This window comes from Lutra lutra, chromosome 3 (assembly GCF_902655055.1).
Source record: "Lutra lutra chromosome 3, mLutLut1.2, whole genome shotgun sequence".
NCBI lineage: Eukaryota > Metazoa > Chordata > Mammalia > Carnivora > Mustelidae > Lutra > Lutra lutra.
In genome coordinates, this window is record NC_062280.1 from 53,021,184 (window position 1) to 53,043,608 (window position 22,425).

General features: G+C 37.7%; 1 protein-coding gene and 1 long non-coding RNA gene across 12 annotated transcripts in view; one reads left to right on the plus strand and one right to left on the minus strand.

Moving 5' to 3' along the window:
* Positions 1-9,857, plus strand: part of GALNT13 (polypeptide N-acetylgalactosaminyltransferase 13) — a 549,504-nt gene extending 539,647 nt beyond the window's left edge. For all 11 annotated transcript variants that reach the window (XM_047721767.1, XM_047721766.1, XM_047721773.1 and 8 more), the window contains one exon: positions 5,448-9,857. In XM_047721767.1, coding sequence (XP_047577723.1) covers positions 5,448-5,588 — 141 coding nt within the window. In that variant the 3' untranslated portion in view covers positions 5,589-9,857. The remainder of the gene's footprint in view (positions 1-5,447) is intronic.
* On the minus strand, positions 213-3,036 carry LOC125095403 (uncharacterized). The gene is made up of 3 exons (XR_007125868.1): positions 2,810-3,036; positions 824-909; positions 213-730 (listed from the first exon to the last, which is right to left on the minus strand). It is a non-coding gene; the product is annotated as an uncharacterized LOC125095403 (long non-coding RNA).
* Positions 9,858-22,425: the final 12,568 nt, after the last annotated feature.

Sequence of the window (22,425 nt, forward strand, 5' to 3'; positions counted from 1 at the left end):
ATGAAATTATTTGAGATTTCTAATTTTTCTTCTGGTTTAATGGGTTTTCAGAAGCACCAGGAGTGAAAGTTCTTTGAATTTTTTTCATGGTAATTCACGTGATAATATTTTGGGGGAAATATTAGAAATGTATTTATGAAAAAAATTATAGTATGTTTATGTTCTGGAGTTCTATTTCCTGAGTATAAGTAAGACCAAGCTTTGTTTCATTTTAAATCAAGAGCAACTTTATAATTTGTTTTTGTTTTTAATAACAGATGAAATTCACAATCACTAACACTGGGGTCTTTGATGTTAACATGACATTTACCAGGAAAAATTTGGTTTAAAAAGAAACATCACTGAAGGTAGAGGATTAACAAGCTTAGGAATTTTAAAACAGGATAGATAGGAAATTCAGGTATGGCTAAAAAAACAAAAATGAAAACAAAACTAGCCTCCTTAACAAATCAGACTATGTAGTGAACATTATCATTTTACAAATAAAATTATATATGATCTTTCATATCTTTATAAATCATTGTCTACCATTGTCCTTGAAATGGAAAATCTAATGATTTGTGTCCATTGAGCTGCCAAAGGAATGTAGTCCAATTTTATCAATTTATTTTCTGCATTGGCCATTCACCATGTGTTTCAATCAAAACTTAACAAAGTGCCTCCCGTGGGCAGGCACTGGGCTTGATGACGTATGCAGTCATAGTTCCTGGCCTTCCTGGAGCTCAAGCTCCTGAAGAGGAAATATATGAAAAACAAGAAACTAATTAATTACAAATTGTGTTTAGGAGAATTAGGCCAAATTAAGAGCCCAAGTGGAGCTGACCTTTTTCTTTTTTCCGCTCTTCCTTAACTTTCTAATTGACATTTAGCTGAACGTGGCCATGTCGATGTGCAACCCTGGTTAGACCTCTGAAAACATAATGGAAACAGGTTAACACAGGTTAGCCCTGTGAAAACATTATGGAAATAATTCAAGTACCACACTGTACAGAGTGAAGTAAAGAGTTAAAGCTAAATCATCCCCTGGATTTTCCACTGGGTCCACTCAAATTTAGGTCAGAGGAATGAAGCAGCCAAAAACCATAACTGAAAACTCTCTAGACAGCCAACAGTTTTGAATATCTCCTCACAAAATAACTCATTTAGCACTAAAAAAAAAAAAAAAAAATTATCACTAGAATGAACAATGAGAATATACCTTTTCTGCCCAAAATAACCTTTTGCTCAAAATGTTTCACCATTTGATCTCAGCTCTTCTCCAGCTTTCCAGCCGTATCTTCATTTACCCCTACTTAATACAGTTAATACTAACGCCATCTAAAAGGAGGTGGCTCATACTTCCATGGGTGCAATTATTGTGTTGTGTGCTTGCCATCCTTATCCAGTAGAAATTGTATGTTGCCAAGAATGATTGATTTATTACTGCCTTTGTACTTGATTTTGTCATTATTCATTATTTTCTTTGTCAAACAGACCCACACTCTTCTTCACATAATCACCCAGTCCTGTCTCTCAGTAAGCAGAGTAGCTGATGGCTCCCAGCAGCCCACTGTGGAAACATGTAATGATAGCCCTTTGCAAAAATGGCTACTAAGAAACTATACAAGGATGGAAGTTTTTAGAAATATTTTTAAGAGTCCTACGGATTACATTCTCTAATAAGTTTTGGAAATTTGTGTTGTAGACTGTGCTAAAATTATTTTACTAATTTTGTCATGTTCTGTTACTGACATCTAGAAACTTCTTTAAAATGTACTTAAGAAAAATCTTGATGTGCTATTTCTCCATGGAATTATTTTTCTGTCTTTTACTTCTTAGTTGCGTGTTAATTTGGAGGCTGACTATATTAAGTAGTTTGCTCTATTAATTAAAAGTATTTTCCAGTTTTCACTTTATTTCAAATATTTATATATGCATAAATATAATTAACAGAATACATTACATTAGCTCCTTTGAAGGCTAACTATAGCCATGTTTATGTAACAGTAGATTTTGCATTAGAGCTGAGAAAAATCAGTTTAAAAAAACTAACATAGCCAAAAAAGGATTGTTTTTGGAACATTAAAATTAATTAATTTTGTTCATTTTTATTCTAATACTTCCACTGTGTGCACATTTAGGACAGCTTTTCTAGAATTTATTTTAACCTGAGACTTTAAGCAAATGCATTTTTGAAAACTAAGATGTACTTTTCAGTAACATTATAAATTATATCTAAGTATTTCTTTGTGGTTGGTGAAGTGATATAATAATAAAAGCTTTTAAAAAATTTTTACCTCTTATCACTTGTGTGATTTGTGAATATCTCCTCAGTAAGCGATAAAATGAATCATTCAGCTGAAGTCATAAAACTGTTATGGAATTTTTATAAAGAGTGCAAATAAGAATATGTCCTAGTTCTTGATCTTAAGGGGATTATTGTCCTGTAAATAAAGGATATTACATTGTGCAGTACCTTCCTGTGACAACACATGGGAAGTTAGGGCATTGTTCTGGTTCCAGTGAACCAGGTAAAGGTTGTGAGTAGCAGGCACAGTTGAGCTTGGAATGCTCCTGACAAGGCTGAATGAGGTATAGAGAGGTGCGGAGAGCCATTAGAACTACATTTGAGATGTGTTAGAAAGCTGGAAAAGTCTGGACTCCTTGCACAGAGAACTGTGTATGTGTATAAGGCAATTGACATACATTATGTTTGTTTCCAAAGCATACTTGGTAGTGTAATACCTAACAAGGGGTCTTATTAGGCTTACCTAGACATTTAGTCTCATGAGTTTACTTACAGAATTCTCGGACAGAAACCACAACTTACTTCTCTCAGCAGACCTCTTAGCAGTCCGTATTAGCTTAGGGGAGCCAGCTTTTCCACAGGTGACAGCCCACTGGGAGGGGATGAGAGCCATATCAGGCAGGTGTGGCTTTAAGACTCACAGGAGACAGCTCTGTAACAACTCCATAGCCCAGCTCCTAAGACCCAGAACATATGCAAAATTCCAGTCTTGACACTTTTGAGAAGTCCACAGTTGGGTTTCCTATCAGTTATTTATAATGTAGTTGATCAGATACAGATGCAGTTTATTCTTCAGAGGTTATTTTTACCATCTGCCATGTTGCCTAGAAACATGTTAACATCGTTACTCTTATCAGATTGCTAAGGGATCACAGTTACATAGTTGACTAAAGGTTAACTTTTTTTTTAAGTGGAAGAGAAAAAGGCATTTTTAAATACTCCTAAGTGTAATTAAGCATTTTCTGACAAAGAATCTGATTCCTCAGAATGATTTGGTAGCTTGCCCAAATTTTCATGGCTAGTAAATGGGGGAGCAGGAACTCTCCCTAAATTCTGTCTAATTTGACCCTATCTGACTCTAAGCTGTCTAATCTTTCTACTGCACTCCATTAAAAAGTGGAGGTTTTTGGTGAGTTGCTTGTTATCTTTACAACGGTGGCTTTTGACAAGTAAATTTCTTCAAAGAAAATACTTGTTACCAAAAAAAAAATCTAATCTTTTTAAAACTATCATTATTTGTGTATCTAACTCATAATTCGATCTGATCCTTAAAGTCATATACATTTGAAAACAAAAAGATCTAATCAAAGCAAGCAAAGGCAAATGGCTTTTTTGAAAGAGGACATATATACACAAAGGACCTCAGGTACATAACAAAAAGAATATTTTGTTGATTTTAACTGAAATTTTCAGTTAAATTTTCAGAAAAAGTATTTTGTTCTATATCCTTTTTTTCATGTTGGTTGCTGGTTTATAAGCCAACAGCATCATTCCTGGCACCATAAGAGTATATTAACCATCTTCTTGCCTGTCTTTGGCCTTTGGCCATTTCATCCTCTCTCTCTCCTCTCTGTTTTTTTTTTTTGTTTGTTTGTTTGTTTTTATAAATAGCTTGATTTCATGTATTGAAAGAACAACAAAGGCCTCAATCTTGAAATCTCCTTCCTGTCTAATAGCCTTGTGCTTTTAATTTCCTGCTCATTGCCAATGAACCATCCCACCACAATCCTATTTTCCCTTCAGTCTTTCCTCAGGATAGTGCAGCCCAGGATATGCAATCCTAATCCAAACAAATTAAAATTGTCCAGGCAGTGTTTCTCCACTATTTTTATTGCATGCATCCACTATGCATTTTTTTTAAACCCAACTTTAGTGTTATTTCCAGAGCTGCCCCCTGCAAAAATGTTTACCTTTTAGTATTGGCAACAGAAGTATAGGGCATGCTCTTTTTTGAGATATACCTGCAAATCACCCTCCATAGATTCCAACAGTTTTCTTCTGGTTTAAGGTGTTTCATATAAAATGGTTCTAAGCATTGCCCATGAAACTGAGCAGAAATGTATATAATACATATGCTAGATTAATATGCCTAAAACACATGGACTTAAAATGTGAATCCGGGGGTGCATGGGTAACTCAGATGGTTCAATGTCTGCTTTCAGCTCAGGTCATGATCTCTAGGTCCTGGGATCAAGCCCCAAGTCAGGCTCCTGCTCCTGACTCAGTGGGGAGTCTGCTTCTCCTCTCTCTTTTCCCTGCTCATTCTCTTTCTCTCTCAAATGAATAAAAAAAAAAGAAAAATCTTTCAGATGTTCATTTGAAAAGTTCAAAAAACAGGATTTCAAAATATAAATGTAAACTCAAAAGACAAGACATGTGATGACTGGTTCACATGCTAAAATTACTGGAATTAAATTTCAGCATTCAGGTACTGAAAGAATGCTTATTAATGAATATCATTATTATTCACAAAGTAAAATACACATATGATATTTCAAAACATATGACCATAACATCTCTTTTTATATTTGGTTTGATATTTTTTAAGATTCTTAAAATGAAAACCAAAATATGGTGAGCATACGATCAAGTAACACAGGTCTTTGTTGCTATGATAATCATTCGTCTACACTGAATGTCTCATAGACACAGATACTATGGAGTGCTTAGTATTTTGAAATGGGAACATCTCTACAGGTTTTGTTCATTTGGGTCACAGCTGTGACATCTCTTTGCATGTTTACCAAATGGTTACTGAATTCACACATGCCTAAGAAAACTAAGCTTTTGTGAAAGCATGTTAATATTTGCAGCCCTCAAGTGAACTCCAAGCTCACAAATGGCCTTTTTGCAAAGGAGAGTGAATTCTTGGAAATGCATGATAAATGTCAGCCAGTTTCTTTAACCATCTGCAGCAAAAGGTGCATTAGACAATGAATGAAACTGTAACAGTGAAATTTGTGTAATAATTCAGAGCCACGTGCACAGTTCATTTTACAAACCTATCACTGTGTGTACTAAAAAAAATTATGAAGGATTTTTAAGATTCTCTTTTAAATCTCTTTAAAATTCTCTTTAAATCTCTTTTAAGATTTAATGAGATGAACTAGTGAAGTTAAAGATAAAATAGGTTGCACTGATTATTTGTTATCTTTTACAGAGACTCACCTTGAGACATGTTAACAGTAACCAATGCCTCGATGAACCTTCTGAAGATGACAAAATGGTGCCTACCATGCAGGACTGTAGTGGAAGCAGATCCCAACAATGGCTGCTAAGGAACATGACCTTGGGGGCATGAAGATTGTTTCCCCAAAGCCATGAAAGCATCTACACTTTTGTTTTTCCATTATTTCAATTAGGGAAAGATATTAACTTTGCTGAATTGAAAGTTTTAAAATCCTTTTAGTATTCTAAAATACAGTTGTTTATAATTCATTTTTAGGAATGTTTGCTTATTTCCCTACTAAAATTTGTATCTGATCAAAAGAAGCACATACCATATATAAATAACAGCAAACTGTTATTAAGCAAACATCAGAACAACTTGAAATATAAATTGTGTTTGCTTTAAAAAAAAAAGAATCTCTGTTGCCCTCATCTCATAAGATCAGTCAGGGCTTTAATTTTGTTTTTGTCGTAGTGATTAAAAGAGAAACAATGTAAATGCCTTATAAAATATCTTCATTGTGATATATTATCAATTGTTTTAAAAACTCACTGTTTCTAATGGACCTTCATGGCAACATGTTGAATTTCTATGTCAACAACAAGGCCACATATTGAATTATTTCTGAGCAGTGAATTCATCATACAAGATAAGTTTCAATTTTGTAGGAAAAAATTAAATTGGATATTGACTTCTTATAGAGTCCTTATAAAAGCATCACCATTAAACAAAATAGAGGAGAGTTTGAAAGTTCAATTTCAAGTACGTGAAATCAGAGGAAACTAGCTAGGCATTGAGGAGAGCAAGATGAAGTAAAACTGAAAAAAATAAATCATTTTAAAAGACATTCTCCTCGGTTCCAATCACTCCTAACACAGGTTGAGCATAAAAGTCATCTTGGTCCCAGAGTTGATGCTGGAAACTACGTTCTTAACCACTGCCTCTGTCTCACAGAAACTACACAGACCATTTTCTCTTCATGCTAGAGAGTGACTTGTCTCTAACGCTGTACAGAATTGTAGGTGAAGGGTATAGTACTTTCCATAATTTTTAATTCTTTTGCATTTGAAGGTTCTAGTTAGGTCACTATTACCATTTTAATTGTATGTTTTAAAAAATAATGTGCTACTATCAGAATTTCACTGCCATCCAATAGTTTCTAAAGTTTTCACCAGGGGCATGAACTCAATACACATCCATTAAACTTTTATTTTAATTAAACTGCTTGAAATCATTTGCCATAAACTATAGTTCAAGGAAGAATAATAATTAGACCAGCTTCACGTGTTCTTTTTCCATCTTAAAACCCTCTATGTTCAAAATACATGAGCAGAAGATGTGAAAAGGAAAGAAAATTTATCTGAGATTCGTGCTGAGCCTTTAGTTTTAGGATCTGACACTGTTTAAAATGCTCATAGAGTTGTTCAGCATATGTATCTTATTCATTATATGTGCGCTCGGCTGCTAAAAGAAATTTAGGGGGAAAATGGAAGAAGCATCCTCTGGAGCAAAAGATGCTACATTTTTGGCCCCATCTTTTCTTAAAAATCCCTGAGAGATACTTTTAATCAGTATGGCTACACAAAAATTCTCTCTTTGTCTCTATATGTCTCTCTCTCTCTCTCTCTCTCTCACACACACACACACACACACACACACACACACACACACACACTGCTTTATAATGAAAAGGAGGACACTTTCTGAAGGCCAGTAAAATCCTGTATGATTTTCCCAGCTAGCATCCCCTCTTTTGGCTGTACACTGGTACAACTCTAAAGATTTCTACAACCTGAAGCATTTCAGGTTTACTCCTTAAAGTGTACACACCCCTCACCTCAAGGTGGCTGAGAATCCGTCAATCTCCTAAAATTTTAAACAAAAGTTTGAGTGTTGGGGCCTATTGTTTTGAGGAAAGAATCTCTAGCTTAGAGCAAACTTCAAAGGAAGCTATGCCTCCCAAGAGTTAGTGAACCACTGCCTTAAATAGATAAGGGCCTCACAAGACAACCGAGGCTTAACTTAACCATCACATTTTCCATTTTTCTCTCTTTTCTTCCTGTCCTGACTAAAATACAGTAAAATGTCCCTGCACAGCATTCTTCCTTAAACTTGAAGAGTTCAGACCCGCAAGGACTCTTGTATACTATCTGTTCCACTTATTGTGGATTTGCCAATCAAAATGCTTACATTATCTATAAAATGGTCAATTTTTTTTTTTTTTTCCAGAATACAGCTGCTCCATGGAAACTGCCTTTGACACATTTCAGCAGCATTTTAAAAATTTGAAAGTCCGTTATGGTCATAGCAACAATACAGGAAAAATCAAAACTGTGGAAGTTTCATGCCAGAGATTTTCAGAGAACCCTCAGATAGTTTAAACATATTGTTTAAATGTGAATTAAGAGTGTTTAATAAACAAACAAAAAATGCCATAAAATAGAAAACACCAAAACCCAGAAAGCAATGACTAACATTCAACTTAAACAAAAAGATCTATTTTACTCAGTACAGAACATTAAAAATGATACTGGCTTTACAATGGATTCGTCTTAGCTGTGGGGCCAGACTAACAAATATTTCAAATGATTTCGAAGTTCCCCTTCTGAAGTTTTCCCCACAGCAGTTAATGCCAATTCCATCTTTCCAGATGTCGGGATCAAAAACCTCTAGTCACTTTTGATTCCTCTGTTTTTTCTCTCAACTTTCATCTAATCCATCAGCAAATTCCCTTGATTCTATATTTGAAATATAACCAGAAGCCAACGACTTCCCACCTCATCCACTGTGTGCCACCACCTCTAATTTTTTTAAACTGTGGTATGCTTATAATTTGGTTCCCCTGATTGCCCAACCCTTGCCTCCAACAGTTTGTATCAGTCACAGCAGCCTTAGTGATTTTGTTAAACATCAGTTTGATTTTCTCCTTCTTTGCTCACAACCCTCCAATGCCTTTCCATGTTTAACGAAATCTCTTAGAGTGGTCTTCAAGGGCCTCTCTCTCCACGCATGTGCGCGTGAGCCCCCCCCACCCCCTCCGCATCCTCTCAAGGGCTCCTTTCTGAGCGCATCTCCTCATGCCTCCCCTTACTTGCTCCACTCTGGCTGCCAAGCAGGTTTTAGTCTCCTTGTTTTGCTCTCTCTGCCCCACAGAGTTCTGTCATCTCACTTTCATTAGGTATCTCTCCAAATACTGTCTCATCTGTAAGGCAAACCCTTCTTCCTCATGCCCTCCCTATCCCATGTATGTTCTCTGGCAAACTATAAATTGGCTTTTTTTTTTTTCCTGTCTACCCTTCCACCTCTCCCCCCACCCTGCTCCCAACATTCTGATCACTCACCCTAGAATGAAGCGCCATAAAGGCCAGGCTTTGCCAGTTTTATTCACTGTGGTATCCCCAGCATCTAATATAGTTCTGGGCTCAAAGTAAGTATTCTTTAAATATTTCTTGAATTAATGAACTGAAAGATGTGTGTTAAAGTTGCTAAGTGCTACTGTATCATATCTTTTTTTTGCACAGTATTTTAAACTTTAAAATAAAACCTAGTAATATATTTAGACAAGATTTGCATAACTTTGTCTCCAAATGATAATTTTCTTCCTAATATTCTTTACGTTAAAGTATGGACTATATTTTGTTCTCTGTGGTAAAATAGCCTGCCTTATGGAAGTGAAATGACATTTTATAAACATGCTGCTATATTATGTAAGTTGCTTTAGGAAGATAAAATTTTTATTTTGATTTTTTGGTTGTATTCAATGGCTACCAGAAGAAGTGAGATTTTTTACTTCTTGAGTAGAGACGTATCATCCTCTTAAAAGTCATATGTATTTTCATAGTTTCATAGGTGCTATTACTAATTTATTTTCTAAGTACAATTCTATAAATGGAACACAAACACAGTAACACAGTAACTTTGAGAGGAATTTACAGATGATCTATTCCTTTTCCATTTACAAATTTTAAGACCAACATCCAGATATGTAATGTGGCCTGCCTAGGGACCAGATTAAACTATAAACAGTGTTGCCAGGACTCATCATTGTTAATATAACCTAATATTGTCTTCAATTAAAAAGCATTCAAAAATAAAGTAGAAAGGGTACAATAATGAGGAAGAAATGTCTTCATTAAACATTTTGTGATAAGTACATTGATTTTTTTGAGATATATTACTTCTCACTACCTTTCATATTTAAATAAGATTAGTTCTACAAAATAATACCACAGGAAATAAAGATCTATAACAGAAATAAAGAAATTAACAGGAAACAGCATGAATACAGAACATCCTGGCATTACTGGGCAAAATGGGTTTCCGGGAAGCAAAGCCTCTTGAGCAATAACAATGGAGCATACCCTCCCCTCACTTCTATTTTCCATATAATTATGTTCAAGTTAAAAATGACTGGCCTACAGCTTGCACAGAGCATTAGACCCATCTATTACTGTGAACACTGGATAGATTCTAAGCTGTGCAGGTTTAAAGACCACAGGGTAATCAGCAGAGAATTCTAGGCTTCCCAGTAGAACTCTCTAGACTCTAGTCAACACAACCCATAAATTCGATTTTGCCATGGTTCTTAGAAAGAGCATAATAAATAAAAAGGGGGAAAACAGCAAAGAGAAAAAGGAAGAAAGAACCACTAGAGTAAAACAACAAGCATGATTTTACCTTTTTTTCTTTTTCTTCCTTTCTTTCTTTCTTTTTTTCTTTTTTAGTGGGAAGAGAATAGTGTGAATTGGTTCAGTAAACCTTAAAATATTGGCTGCCTAATTATCTTTTACCACTTGAGAAATGATGATCATATGTGATCACAGACATTTTATTTGCATCTTATTTATAGATGTTCAGTCTCGTCTCAGAGGAGGCAAAACTTACATGCATTCATAAGTCCTGAAGTAAGTCATAAAGTCATAAATCATAAAGTCTGCTGATTTAACAAATATGAAGAATTCAAGAAATTCAAGATCTTAATGGATGTGTGATCATCCACAAAGGGTCCTTCTGCAGAGCAGATATCTGCAAACCTTGAATAAATTTCTAATTCTGTTGGACAGTAAAAATTCATTTAAGTCTTAAGGCAGTTAGTGTTTCAGGATTCAGCCACTACCCTCCACTTCCTCATTTTTCCCCAGTAGGTCTAAGCATGGAATAGATAAAATCAGCACTCTTCTGTACAGCACATGAACACATCTGCTATGACTACACCATGCTCAAAATCGCTATTAAGTATCAGTTGTTGTAGGAATTTAAGGTGTTGAATGAACACCAGCAATGTATTTTAAATAGTTTGTGTACATTTGTGTCCAACTTTTGTTTCATATTGTTCAATAAATTCTAAAGGCAATTTTCATTGTATGTGTTCAAACAATGTCTCTGAAATACTAGTGGTGCAGGGCAGCTCTTTCATTAACCATCTTTTAAGATAAAGGCCATTTCTATGTTAACCAGTGTTGTCATTATATAAAATTATTTGGTTTTTATTTTTATCTGGGGAGAACAAATCTCTTAATACTGGGTATTTAATGAGTCTGAATGAGAATGGAACATTAAATGATTAAGGCTATATCTATAATGGTTTTAAAAAATGAAATTTTCATCATGCACTTAATTTGGTGTAAAAATGAACGTAAGCTGCTGCTTGGTTTCAGTTGTACTTTCTGCTAAAAATAGCACAAGTCAAAAAAGAGAACTTGATGATTATATGATTTTTCTTTTCTTTTGGAGCTTTGTTTTTCCGTTGAGTGTAGCCACAGCTAAAGTGAAATAATTTCAAAAATCTTTTAGATATATGCTTGGCACACAGTTCTTTAACATTTATAAAAGTAGCTCGTGCATAAGGAATTACACATTTTAAATATTGTAAGCATTACTAAATGGTATAATTGTTCTTTTGCCATAAATTTAAATATTTATATGTTTTTGTAGAATTAAAAAATACCAATTTAGTTTTCCTTGCTATATGTTGTCTTTTTAAAAAAAAAAAGTTGTTAGCATTTTAAACAGATAAGTTCAGTATTTTATGCTTGTGCTTCATTTTGTAGATTATTTAAATAAATAAGTGCCTATGGATATCTCTTAGCAGTAAGAAAATATTGTGATCCTAGTACAATTTTGATAGCAAAAATATATATAAAATAGAAACATTAAAATGTGCATGATTTTAAGAATTTATCATTTTATTTATTTTTGTTCTAAAATGATTTGAAATCGATATTTTTTTCTCTTTCTGTTTTATAAAAATGACTTGAAACAGAAAAGCTGAAGTGTTTCATATTATATGATGAAAGCTATTTGCCAGACTGCTGTGAATCCTGGCCAGTTCCCTGGACCTGATCCTGGAATTCCACAATACAGTCCGTCAGGGTTAGGAGGCAAGGATGGATGAGGCTGAGAACTCCAAGGGCAGTGAGTCCCCAGAACCAACCTGGCAATCCTAACCACACACAGACTGAAGAGAGAAAATGATAGATCATTTCCTTTTCTAAGTTGAAAGAAAGAAGAAAAAAAAAAAGAGAGAAGGAAAGGAGGAGGGTGGGAGTATTCTAACACTATTTTCATATCTTATTCTGCTCTAAAGAAGACTTACCTAAATTATGATTCAGAAGCTCATTGATTTGCAAACATCGTAAATACCACTGGTTTTCCAAAATTTTTTCTATGACTGTCAGTAAGAGTGATAAGGAAAATCTGTCTTCTGAGGTGGCTGACGAATCCAGTGGGGGAATCCCAGTCTTACCCCAGGGTCATTGTAGGCTTTCCCCCAGGCCCATCGGTCACAGCTGTAAGAGTGGCACAGATATGGAAGTACAAGTGCGTAAGATACTCCCTTTGTCTGTGCTCGGGCTCAGACCTTGCGAGGTCACTCTCCTTGGGGCCCACTGGCGTGAAATAAACCTCTGATCCTCCAAGGTCCAAGTGCTGCTTGGTTTTTTGGCCAGGATCCAGCCTGCGTTCTGTAACATTCTGTTCCCTGACTGGGAAACCCAACCATGCTGGCCCATTATTGTGGCTGGTTTGAGGGCAACGGTAGGAACGAGGGGTCCTAATGGAGAAGGTGCACCCTGCATAATCTTTGTCAGTCTCCCTCCCAGTGGCTTTGGACCAGCCTCACTCTGCTGTTCCCGCCAGACTCAAAAGACACTTGGTAGTTGAGAACCTGGTTCCGACATCAGATTCTGGTAAGGTCCCCAGGACCAGTCAGACCCACCCATCCCTGTGGAAGCGGGAGCTTGATCACCTCCCAGAGGCCCTTCAGGCCCTGGGGGCCACCCTAAATAAATTACAAAGGTACACCATCGAGAGGGCCCTGATCTCCTTAGGGTCGCAGGTGCACTCCTTCTAGGCAGGAGACTCGGTCTGGGTCAAAAATTGGAAAAGGGACCTCCTCAAACCACAGTAAACAGGGCCTCTCTCTGTTGTTCTAACCACCCCTGCTGCCCTCAAGGTCTCCAGTATCACCCTGTGGGGCCACCACTCCAGAGTAAAAGAGCGCAGTACCTGGATGAGAAGCTACACCAGTGAAAAGTACAGCCAAACCCTGCAGACCTGCTCTGGCTTCACCTTGGACAAGACCCCACTGACTAATGGACACCTGCTCGCCATGGTCCCTAATTCTCACCACCACGATATCCCTCATCTGAGGGGTCGGACTCTACAATGTTGCCCCTTCTAACTGGACTTTCCCCCAGAGACTTGCTATTGTTATTATTTATTGGATGACTCTAGGGTGTTTTACGGCCCTTACTTATCCATGGCCCAGGCTAGCCACAGTGGCTCCCTCTAACTAAGCTCGTGGGCCCCACTTTTGTTGGCCCTCTGCTATCTACTCCTAAGGGCATTTCACTACAGTTTTCCTGACCCCAGTCAGTCCTGGTCTTCTGCTACCTGGTGTAGGTCCCTCTTCACTGCCTCTAGCTTGCCCAACCCGGCAGGGGGTGGTGCCCAAACACCCCCACACAATCATTAATCATGCACACCTGTCAGTCCCTTACCCAATCTTTCAGTACACCCTGGGAGCCACACTCCACTTACATGAAAACCTAGCCACCCCTGACACTTCCCCACAGCCATTCCCCTTCTCTTGAGCCTGTTGGCTGTGTTGGGAGCTGCCCTTAGCACCACTGACGTGGAAAAGTCACAGGTTCGGTACCAGAGGCTAACTCAACAACTCTGGGCAGATTTTTCCACCCTCCCTCAGTCAGCCCTGGCCCTGCAGCACCAGCTCCATTCGCTGGCCTCAGTGGTCCTCCAGTACAGGCTCGGGCTCCACTTACAGCCGCACAATGGAGACTCTGCCTCTTCTTACAGGAGAAAATGTTGTTTCTGGGCTAGTACGTTGGGTGTAGTCCAAGAAACTCTAGCCCATTTGCCAGAAAGAATAAATCGCTGGTGGGAGGCACTCTAACAGGTGACTTTATGAGATTCCCTCTCACAAGGGTCCCCTGGGTTCGCCCCCTCATTGGCCCACTCCTATCCTCCTCCTCACAGTAGCATTTGGTCCTTGTATTTTTAATGACCTCACCGGGTTTATCCCTGCTATTGCCAAGGTCACACGCCAGGTGCTCCTCACTCACAACTGCCCCATAAATAATAAAAATGATGCCCTCTAAACCAAGTGTTTAAAGGGCATCAAAGGGAGGAATGATAAGGAAAATCTGGTTCTGAAGTGGCTGACCAGTCTGGCAGGGGAATCCCAGTCCTGGCCCCAGGGCCATTCCAGGCTTTCCCTTAGCCCCACCGGCAGCAGCCACAAGAGTGGCACAGGTACGGAAGGAAAAGTGTGCTTGGGCGCTCAGAGCTTGAGAGATGACTCTCTTCTGGCCCACTAGTGTGAAATAAACCTCTGATCCTCCAAAACAAGAGCGCTGCTTGGGTTTTTTGGCCAGGATCCAGTCCGCATTCTGTACCAAGAGTAAAGGATATTTTCTTGCTACATGTTGTCTTTTTTTTTTTTTTTTTTAAGATTTATTCATTTATCCCAGAGACAGAGACAGAGAGAGGGAGAGAGAGCAAGGGGAGGGGAACCCAAGGAACCCAAGCAGGCTCCCCACTGAGCACAAAGCCTCATGACCCATGAGATTTTAACCTGAACTGCAATCAGGGGTCAGACACTGGACTGAGCCACCCAGGTGCCCCAATAGACTTTGTATCTTACACACACTAAGTCCCTTCTTAGTGTGTGTAACCAGATGGGACTCCCTATTACACCAACTTTTCTCTGCTCCGTTCTGTTCTCTTAACTCTCGCCCCCCAGTACAGCCTAGCATTTCAAATACTAAGCAGGTTAACTCAGTAAAGCAGCTCCTCCCACCTCAGGTTTTGGTCGTCCTGTGCCTTACCCTGTTTAGCTTCTCTTCAGCTCCTGGTAGAAACAAAATGGGTCTCTTCTGCTCAACACCTGCACATTCCTGCCTCCTCAGTGGGAGGAGCTATTTGCAGGCCTTCCGCCACCTCCCTCTTTTCTGACATAACAATTATTTTTTTCCACATGATAGAAGATATTAATTACCAATCTCAGCGTCAGCTATTAGAGTTGGCAGATAGAGAGTTGACTGAATTTCTGCTGACAAATCTCTTCACCAATTTTGTGGTGTGGAAACCTAGATGAACATGCAAACATCTCTTCACAATTTTCTCTGCTAATGAGACACATGAGTGTGGTGCAGCAAGCACCCTTCGTAGACCACGTGATAACTTATTTAAGGCAGAGACTAAGAGATCAAGACGGTCTAAACAAATGAAATTGGCCTTCATAAAGACGAGTGGCATCTGTGCTCCCAGCTCCTGCCCTGACAGCCACCCTCTTTCATCCCATCTCTTACTATTGGACCATTCCAATTGTCTCTCAGCTGCACTCACTCCCTTGGGGGGGGTCTCTTCTAGAACTGTGGATTTTAATACATGTCATGTGCTGCTTGCTACAAATGTCTCTCCCAAGGTCCAAACTTTCAAATCCAACTATCTCCTTGACATCCACTGGATGACTACTACCCATCCCAAACTATGTGTATGAGAGTGAATTCCTTATTTCACCCTACAGATATGTTCAATCCAAAGAGAACTTCCAGCTCAGTTGATGGCAACTCCATTCTGCCAGTGAGTCAGTCCAAAGATATTGGTGTCCTTGAAACCTCCTTCTCAATTAGAAAATCATACTGATGCTGCCTTCACGATATTTCCCAAGTCCGACCACTGATGGCACCTCCACTACCCCATGCCGGGTGGGGGTATCATCAGATCTACTGTTCTTGGTTGTACCCTTGTTCTTCCACAGTCTATTCTCAACAGACAACCAGAAGGATGCTCTAAAATGTTACCTGGTAGATCTCTCCTCTGCTCAAAATCCTCCTGTGGCTTCCTGTTTTACACAGAGCAAAAGACCGTGGCCTCACAGGAGCCTAAAAGGCACTTCATGATCTGACCCCTGTTAGCTCTTTGGCCTTCTTTCCTATGATGCTTCTCCTTGTTTGCTTCATCACAGTCACTGTCCTTGCCATTTCTTTGAACATGCCAGGTATGCTCTTGATTTAGGGCCTATGCTGGGAGTATTTGTTCTGAGATATCCACACGTTAACTCTCTCGCCTTGATCACAACTTAGATTCTCAGGGGGAATCCCTTCCATGCATTTTTTTTTTTTTTAAGATTTTATTTATTTATTTGACAGAGAGAAATCACAAGTAAGCAGAGAGGCAGGCAGAGAGAGAGGAGGAAGCAGGCTCCCTGCTGAGCAGAAAGCCCGATGCGGGGCTCGAACCCAGGACCTGGGATCATGACCTGAGCCGAAGGCAGCGGCTTAACCCACTGAGCCACCCAGGTGCCCCCCTTCCATGCATTTTAATACCATAGCCTACCTCTCCTCTCTCGCCAGATGAACCAATCCACAAACCCTGTCTCACTCTTTTGTTCCATAGCACTTATCACCTGCTGATGTATTATCTAATTTACTTATTTATTATTTTTAATGATTACTTAATCCCCCTTTTCTCCACCCCCCACCCCACCCCTACCAAGCATTCACCACTTGAAGGTACAAAAGAGCCTATCATCATTGTGATATGTTGCATGTGTCTAAGACAACGCCCAGCATGTACTAGGCATCCAATAAATATTTATTGACTATTCTTTTCTCCCCTCTACTAGTGTTCTATATTCTTATATGGAGAGGACAAATGGGAGGCAGAGAGGACTTTAAGATTTGTCTTGTTATTTTTGTGTTGATATTTTAACCTCCCCTTTACTTTTTAAATGTCCTCCTACTGAAAGGATTACACTGTCTTTCTTCATTGCAAAACTATTAATTTTTAAGATAATGGATGCATTTGGAACTTGAGACAACTCCATAATTATATGAGTATTAGAGTAATTAAATTTGATATGACCCAAATGAGCATTTTTCCTTTAATAGAAGCGTGGTATTTTGTGATAGGATAATGGAATGTTAGGATGACAAGGCAGCTAGAGATGTGATCAACCCCCAAAACATAAAAAAAAGTTTGCTATCACAGGCTAACTTTATTTTTACAAATTTATCATAATTTCTAAGATTTGTTTCTGCAAACTATATACATACCACTTAGACATCCCTAAAGATGTGTGTTTATGGAGTTAAAGAAAATACACAGTATATACATTTATAAATTTCATATTTAAAAAAATACTGAAAATTAAATTTTACCTGCTGTGCCATTTATTGGAGTTAAAATTTATGTGCACAAGTCCCTGAAGATGGGCAAGTAGATGGGGCTCTCCCTCTTCCGTTTCTGAAGTGGTGTCACCTCTGCACTCCGACCCCTCAGTCTTCTTCCACGGCAGATCTAGGAGGCTCTCCCCACTGTTTCACCTACAGCAGGGAGTGAAAGTCACAGGCTCTTGTTAGCTACATCATAGCCAGCTGACTCTGAGGATCTAATGACAATTGCTTGCAACTGACAGAAATCTATTTCAATAACCGGTCAAGCACCAGAAGAGCTTTTCTTGCTTAGATAATAACCATGGAGATGAGCCCTGACATTTTAACCTTGTAATCAGAGTGCAGAGGGAAGAATGCGGTTTTGAAACCAGGTGACTTGTGTTACCATCTCACGTGGGCCACATATTCGCAAAGCCCTCAAACGGCCTGGTCGTTATCAGCCAACGTGACCACCTGGGGCATACGTACCTCAAAGTGCAGTTGGAAGGTTAGCATGATTCAGGTAAGTGCTTCCTGAACAAAATATAAGGTACACAGGGCAGGTTTATGCTGTGTCTGGCATGTTCATTGTTGATTCTCCATCTAGTAGAAGAGCTGACACAAAGGATGCTTTTGATAGAAAAGAGATGGCCAGGCATCCTGTGTTTCTCTTATCCCTCCACCACGTATGGAAATTGGCTTCTGTTTTGCACAATAAGCTGCTAAAAACCCTGTGTTTATCCCTGTGGCCCCACAATCAGTGGAATAGAATTTAAACTAGAGCACCCTGAGGCAGACACATTCTGGAATTTAGGAACTTTATGTAAGAAGCTCTTCAGATCAGCTTCTCTGAAAAGAAGCAACTTAGATTTGCAGAAGTCAGAATGCAAACATTTTTAGCTGTTCCCCGGTAGCCTGCCGTACTGAAACACAAAACTCTTTGTGAGAAGCTCTACTGATCTCTGATTCTGGGCTCTACAGATAAATATTTTTGAAAGATTTCCAATGTTACTGGAGCTATTGCTGCTTTGTTTTTCAAAAGATGCAATTAGCAGCAAAGCTGAAGTTATTGTACATGTGCTTATCCATGAGTCATTACAGAAATTAGTTGTGACTTTACGAAATGAAGTATCCTGTAGCATTGAACTTAAAAATACCATTATTATCAAGAACTAAAAATTAGAACTATTTGTCTTCCCCACAGTGACTTGTTGGAATATTTTCTTTTTTTTTTAAATTTTAATCTATTTACAGAGAAAGTCACTAAGTCAGAAACACTTGTATCGTTTGTGATTCTGAAACTATTGGGTTTTGATCAAATGCTGGATTCTCTAAAAGGATAAATTCATTGATTTTTTTTATACTCTGAGTTTTGCTAGGAAGCTTGGTTTAAGGATTTTTTTTGTGCAAGTAAGTGATCGCAGTGTGGTGTGTGAGGACTTGCAGTGTGCATCATCATTAAACAACAAATAGTTACCACATAATTAGCTATATGATGTCACTCTCCAAAAATTAGAGAAAGGTGAAAAACATCTATCTGCACTTTTTTAATAGTTAAATTCAAATTGGCTCATCAAGTCATGAGCGTCAAAGAGGGTAAGGAACCCAGTAAACCAAAAGAGATCTCTTCATTCTTTACTCTCCATTCAGACAGAATGTTTCAATCTGATTTCTCCTCCTTTCTCCCATTCAGCTCCCTCCACTTACATGCCAACCAAATACACAATTAGAAAGATGATGTCTTTTTGGCATTCTGGAAATTTGCCAAAATCTGAGGCAATGGAATGTAGGATTAAGAGAAAAGTTGTTGAAGAGCAAAGTGAGAGTTTTTTTTTTTTAATTGAAATTCTTATAAATCTCTGTGGAAAAAAAAAAATATTGCCCTGATTAAAATAACATGCACAGCTTATGAAAAGTGTGATCTGCTAACCTAAGTGCACTGAAAACAAGAATAATATATTAATATGCGTCCTTATGCTTATATGCTAGTATTCCATGATTAGAGAATATGGTTAAAAAATCATTCTCGGGGTGCCTGGGTGGCTCAGTCACTTGGGTGTCCAATTCTTGTTTTCGGCTCAGGTCATGATCTCCGGGTCCTAAGATTGAGCCCCACATCAGGCTCTGTGCTAGTGGGAGGTCCACTTGAGATCCTCTCTTTCCCTCTTTCTCTCCCTCTACCCCTCACTCACATACTCTCTCTCCAAAAAAAAAAAAAAAAAAAAAAAAAAAGACATTAAATAAATCTTTTAAAAAAATCATTCTCAAATTAAAGCTCTTGAGCTAACATGTAATTAGGTAAACCTAGTTTCTGACTGATGTTCTGTGATGAGACTGCAGCTTGAATATTAAGGTTGTGATGAGATGGGTAGACAGAAATGCTCACGCATTCACTGTGATATTGATTGACTTACTTTGTAACTTCCTGCCTATTAGAACTACTGCTTATTTTATTGTTTCAAAATAAGAAGTGTCCCTTCTAGGTCAAATCTCTATAGTCAAAAGAGAATGTGATGTTCCATCAAAGTATAGTTTGATTCAACTTTAACCTAAAACTTCCGTAATTACAGCAAATGTATTTTACAATAACATGGTGTATTAGAAAGGACAGCCTTGAAGTTGATAGATCACAATTGACAATTGCAGCATTGGGAAAGTATCTTAAAAATGTTGCTTTCATGGCTGACCACAACCACCCATCTCCATCTCATACCCTCTTCTGATAAGAGATCACAATTCGAAACCACAGGAGTGAGTACATGATCCAGATTGAGCCAATGGAACTCTTTGTCCCTGACTGTAGTGATTATTCCCAAAATGGAGTTGTGATAGAAGCTAAACCAATTAGATTTTTTTTTATAAGTGTTCTATTTGGAAGTATTGGGAAATATTCTCATTTTTCCCTAACAATCAATTGAAAGAGCCTATGTTCCAGCTTCATGCAGAAATAAGTTGAAAGAAACTACAAAGAGAGAGTAGAGGATAATGAAAAAGGGGGTTTCAGAATGTCACTAAACATCACTAAATCCAGTTCTACCCTCATCCTTTCTTTTCTTTGACTAATGCATCAATAACTCCCTTTTTTCCTTAAACTAGTTTAGATTGGGTGTTAGGCACATGCAAATGAGATTATGCTAACTAATCAATTCTATCAACTAGCTGAGCCTGTTTCCTTATTTGTACAATGTAAATGATAAAATCCATATCATGTATTTCTTACAAAATTGTAATCTATGCAAAGCATCCAATCGTGCAGGAGTTAAGAGGGTATACAAAAGAAACTAGTTTTTTCTATCTGCTCTTATTTCCAAAACACCAAAGAAAAAGAGCATGCACAACAGACATTATTACACAGCCAAGTGAAATTCCTACACATTATTAATGGACCTAGAGTTCAAGCAAAATGACTTTTTTTCTTTTATGTTCAGTGTTTTAGTAAAAGAAAAAAAAAATGGGTCTTAATAACACAATTTCTCTCAATTGAGATTATTTTTTAAAAATTTTTATGAAAATAAAACTATCATATGGAGTATATTTGCTACTTTTAAAATGTAATGGCTTGAAATATAAAAATGTGTTTATTAAATGACAGCTGGGTGCAGTAATTATAAACTATAATTCCACCTGTTTAAAGCCAAAACCTTCACTTCTGTATAACCTTTTTAAAGGAAGCCATTATAATTCTGTCTCCCATAAAATTGATCCCCCAAATCTAACATCCAAGGAGAAAGTCTTTTTAAAGGCAAGACACAACTAGAAATAAGTTGTAGCAATGACTGACAAGGGTTATGATTGGATCAAAACAATGACAAAATTTACATTGGAAAAGAAAAGATAAATCATATTTGTATTTAATTAAATCAAGTGAATAGTTTCATCACTTAAATTATCAAATAAGATCAGCAATAGCATGATTAACGTGAGTAATATGAATATTAAGTAATACTCATCACTTAACCTATTTTAAATTACGAGTAGTCCTATGAATAACATAAGTAATATTATGAAAATTAATACTCATCACTGAAATTATTTTTAAGCCCCTATCTTCTGAGGACTTAAAGCTAAATACTTCATGAATGAGTTTAATATTCCCAGTTTCTACTTTCTAGGAGCGTATCAGTAAGATAGTTAAATAATGATATTATGAAAAGCCATCAGTGTTATTGTCACCTTTGCCTACCTTCATTTGTCATCTGAGAATATAACTTTCTAATTTTATCTAGGAGAATGGAGTATATGCAATATTATGATAATATAATATCATTTAGTATATTGTCTGTGGGAAAGGTGTGGTACTGAGTCAGGGCTTGCAACAAAAGTAGCTTTATGATAGTAAGAATGAAATCTCAAAGGTAATCCTTCAGAGGCTAAAGTGAATGTTTTCATGATGGGTTTTCCTAGTAAAGATACCTAATAGCTATAAAAATGTATGCCTAAAGTCATACACAAAATCATAACTTAATAAAAATATTCTTTTTTTAAGTTTTTTTTATTTTTTTTATTAACATATAATGTATTATTAGCCCCAGGGGTAGAGGTCTGTGAATTGCCAGGTTTACACACTTCACAGCACTCACCATAGCACATACCCTCCCCAATGTCCATAACCCCACCACTCTCTCCCTACCTCCTACCCCCAGCAGCCCTCAGTTTGTTTTGTGAAATTAAGAGTCTCTTACGATTTGTCTCCCTCCTGATCCCATCTTGTTTCATTTTTTCCTTTCCTACCCCCTAAACCCCCAGATTGCCTCTCAAATTATTCATATCAGGAAGATCATATTATAATTGCCTTTCTCTGATCGACTTATTTTGCTCAGCATAATACCCTCTAGTTCCATCCACACCGTTGTAAAAGGCACAATTTCATTTCTTTTAATGGCTGCATAGTATTCCTTTGTATATATATACCACTTCTTCTGTATCCATTCATCTGTTGATGGACATCTAGGTTCTTTCCATAGTTTGGCTGTTGTGGATGATGCTGCTATAAACATTTGGGGGCATGTACCCCTTCGGATCACTACATTTGTATCTTTAGGGTAAATACCCCATAGTGTGATTGCTGGGTTGTAGGGTGGCTCTATTTCCAACTTTTTGAGGAACTTCCATGCTGTTTTCCAGAGTGGTTGAACCAGCTTGCATTCCCACCAACAGTGTAGGAGAGTTCCCCTTTCTCCGCATCCTCGCCAGCATCTGTCATTTCCTGACTTGTTAATTTTAGCCATTCTGACTGGTGTGAGGTAGTATCTCATTGTGGTTTTGAATTGTATTTCCCGGACGCCAAGTGA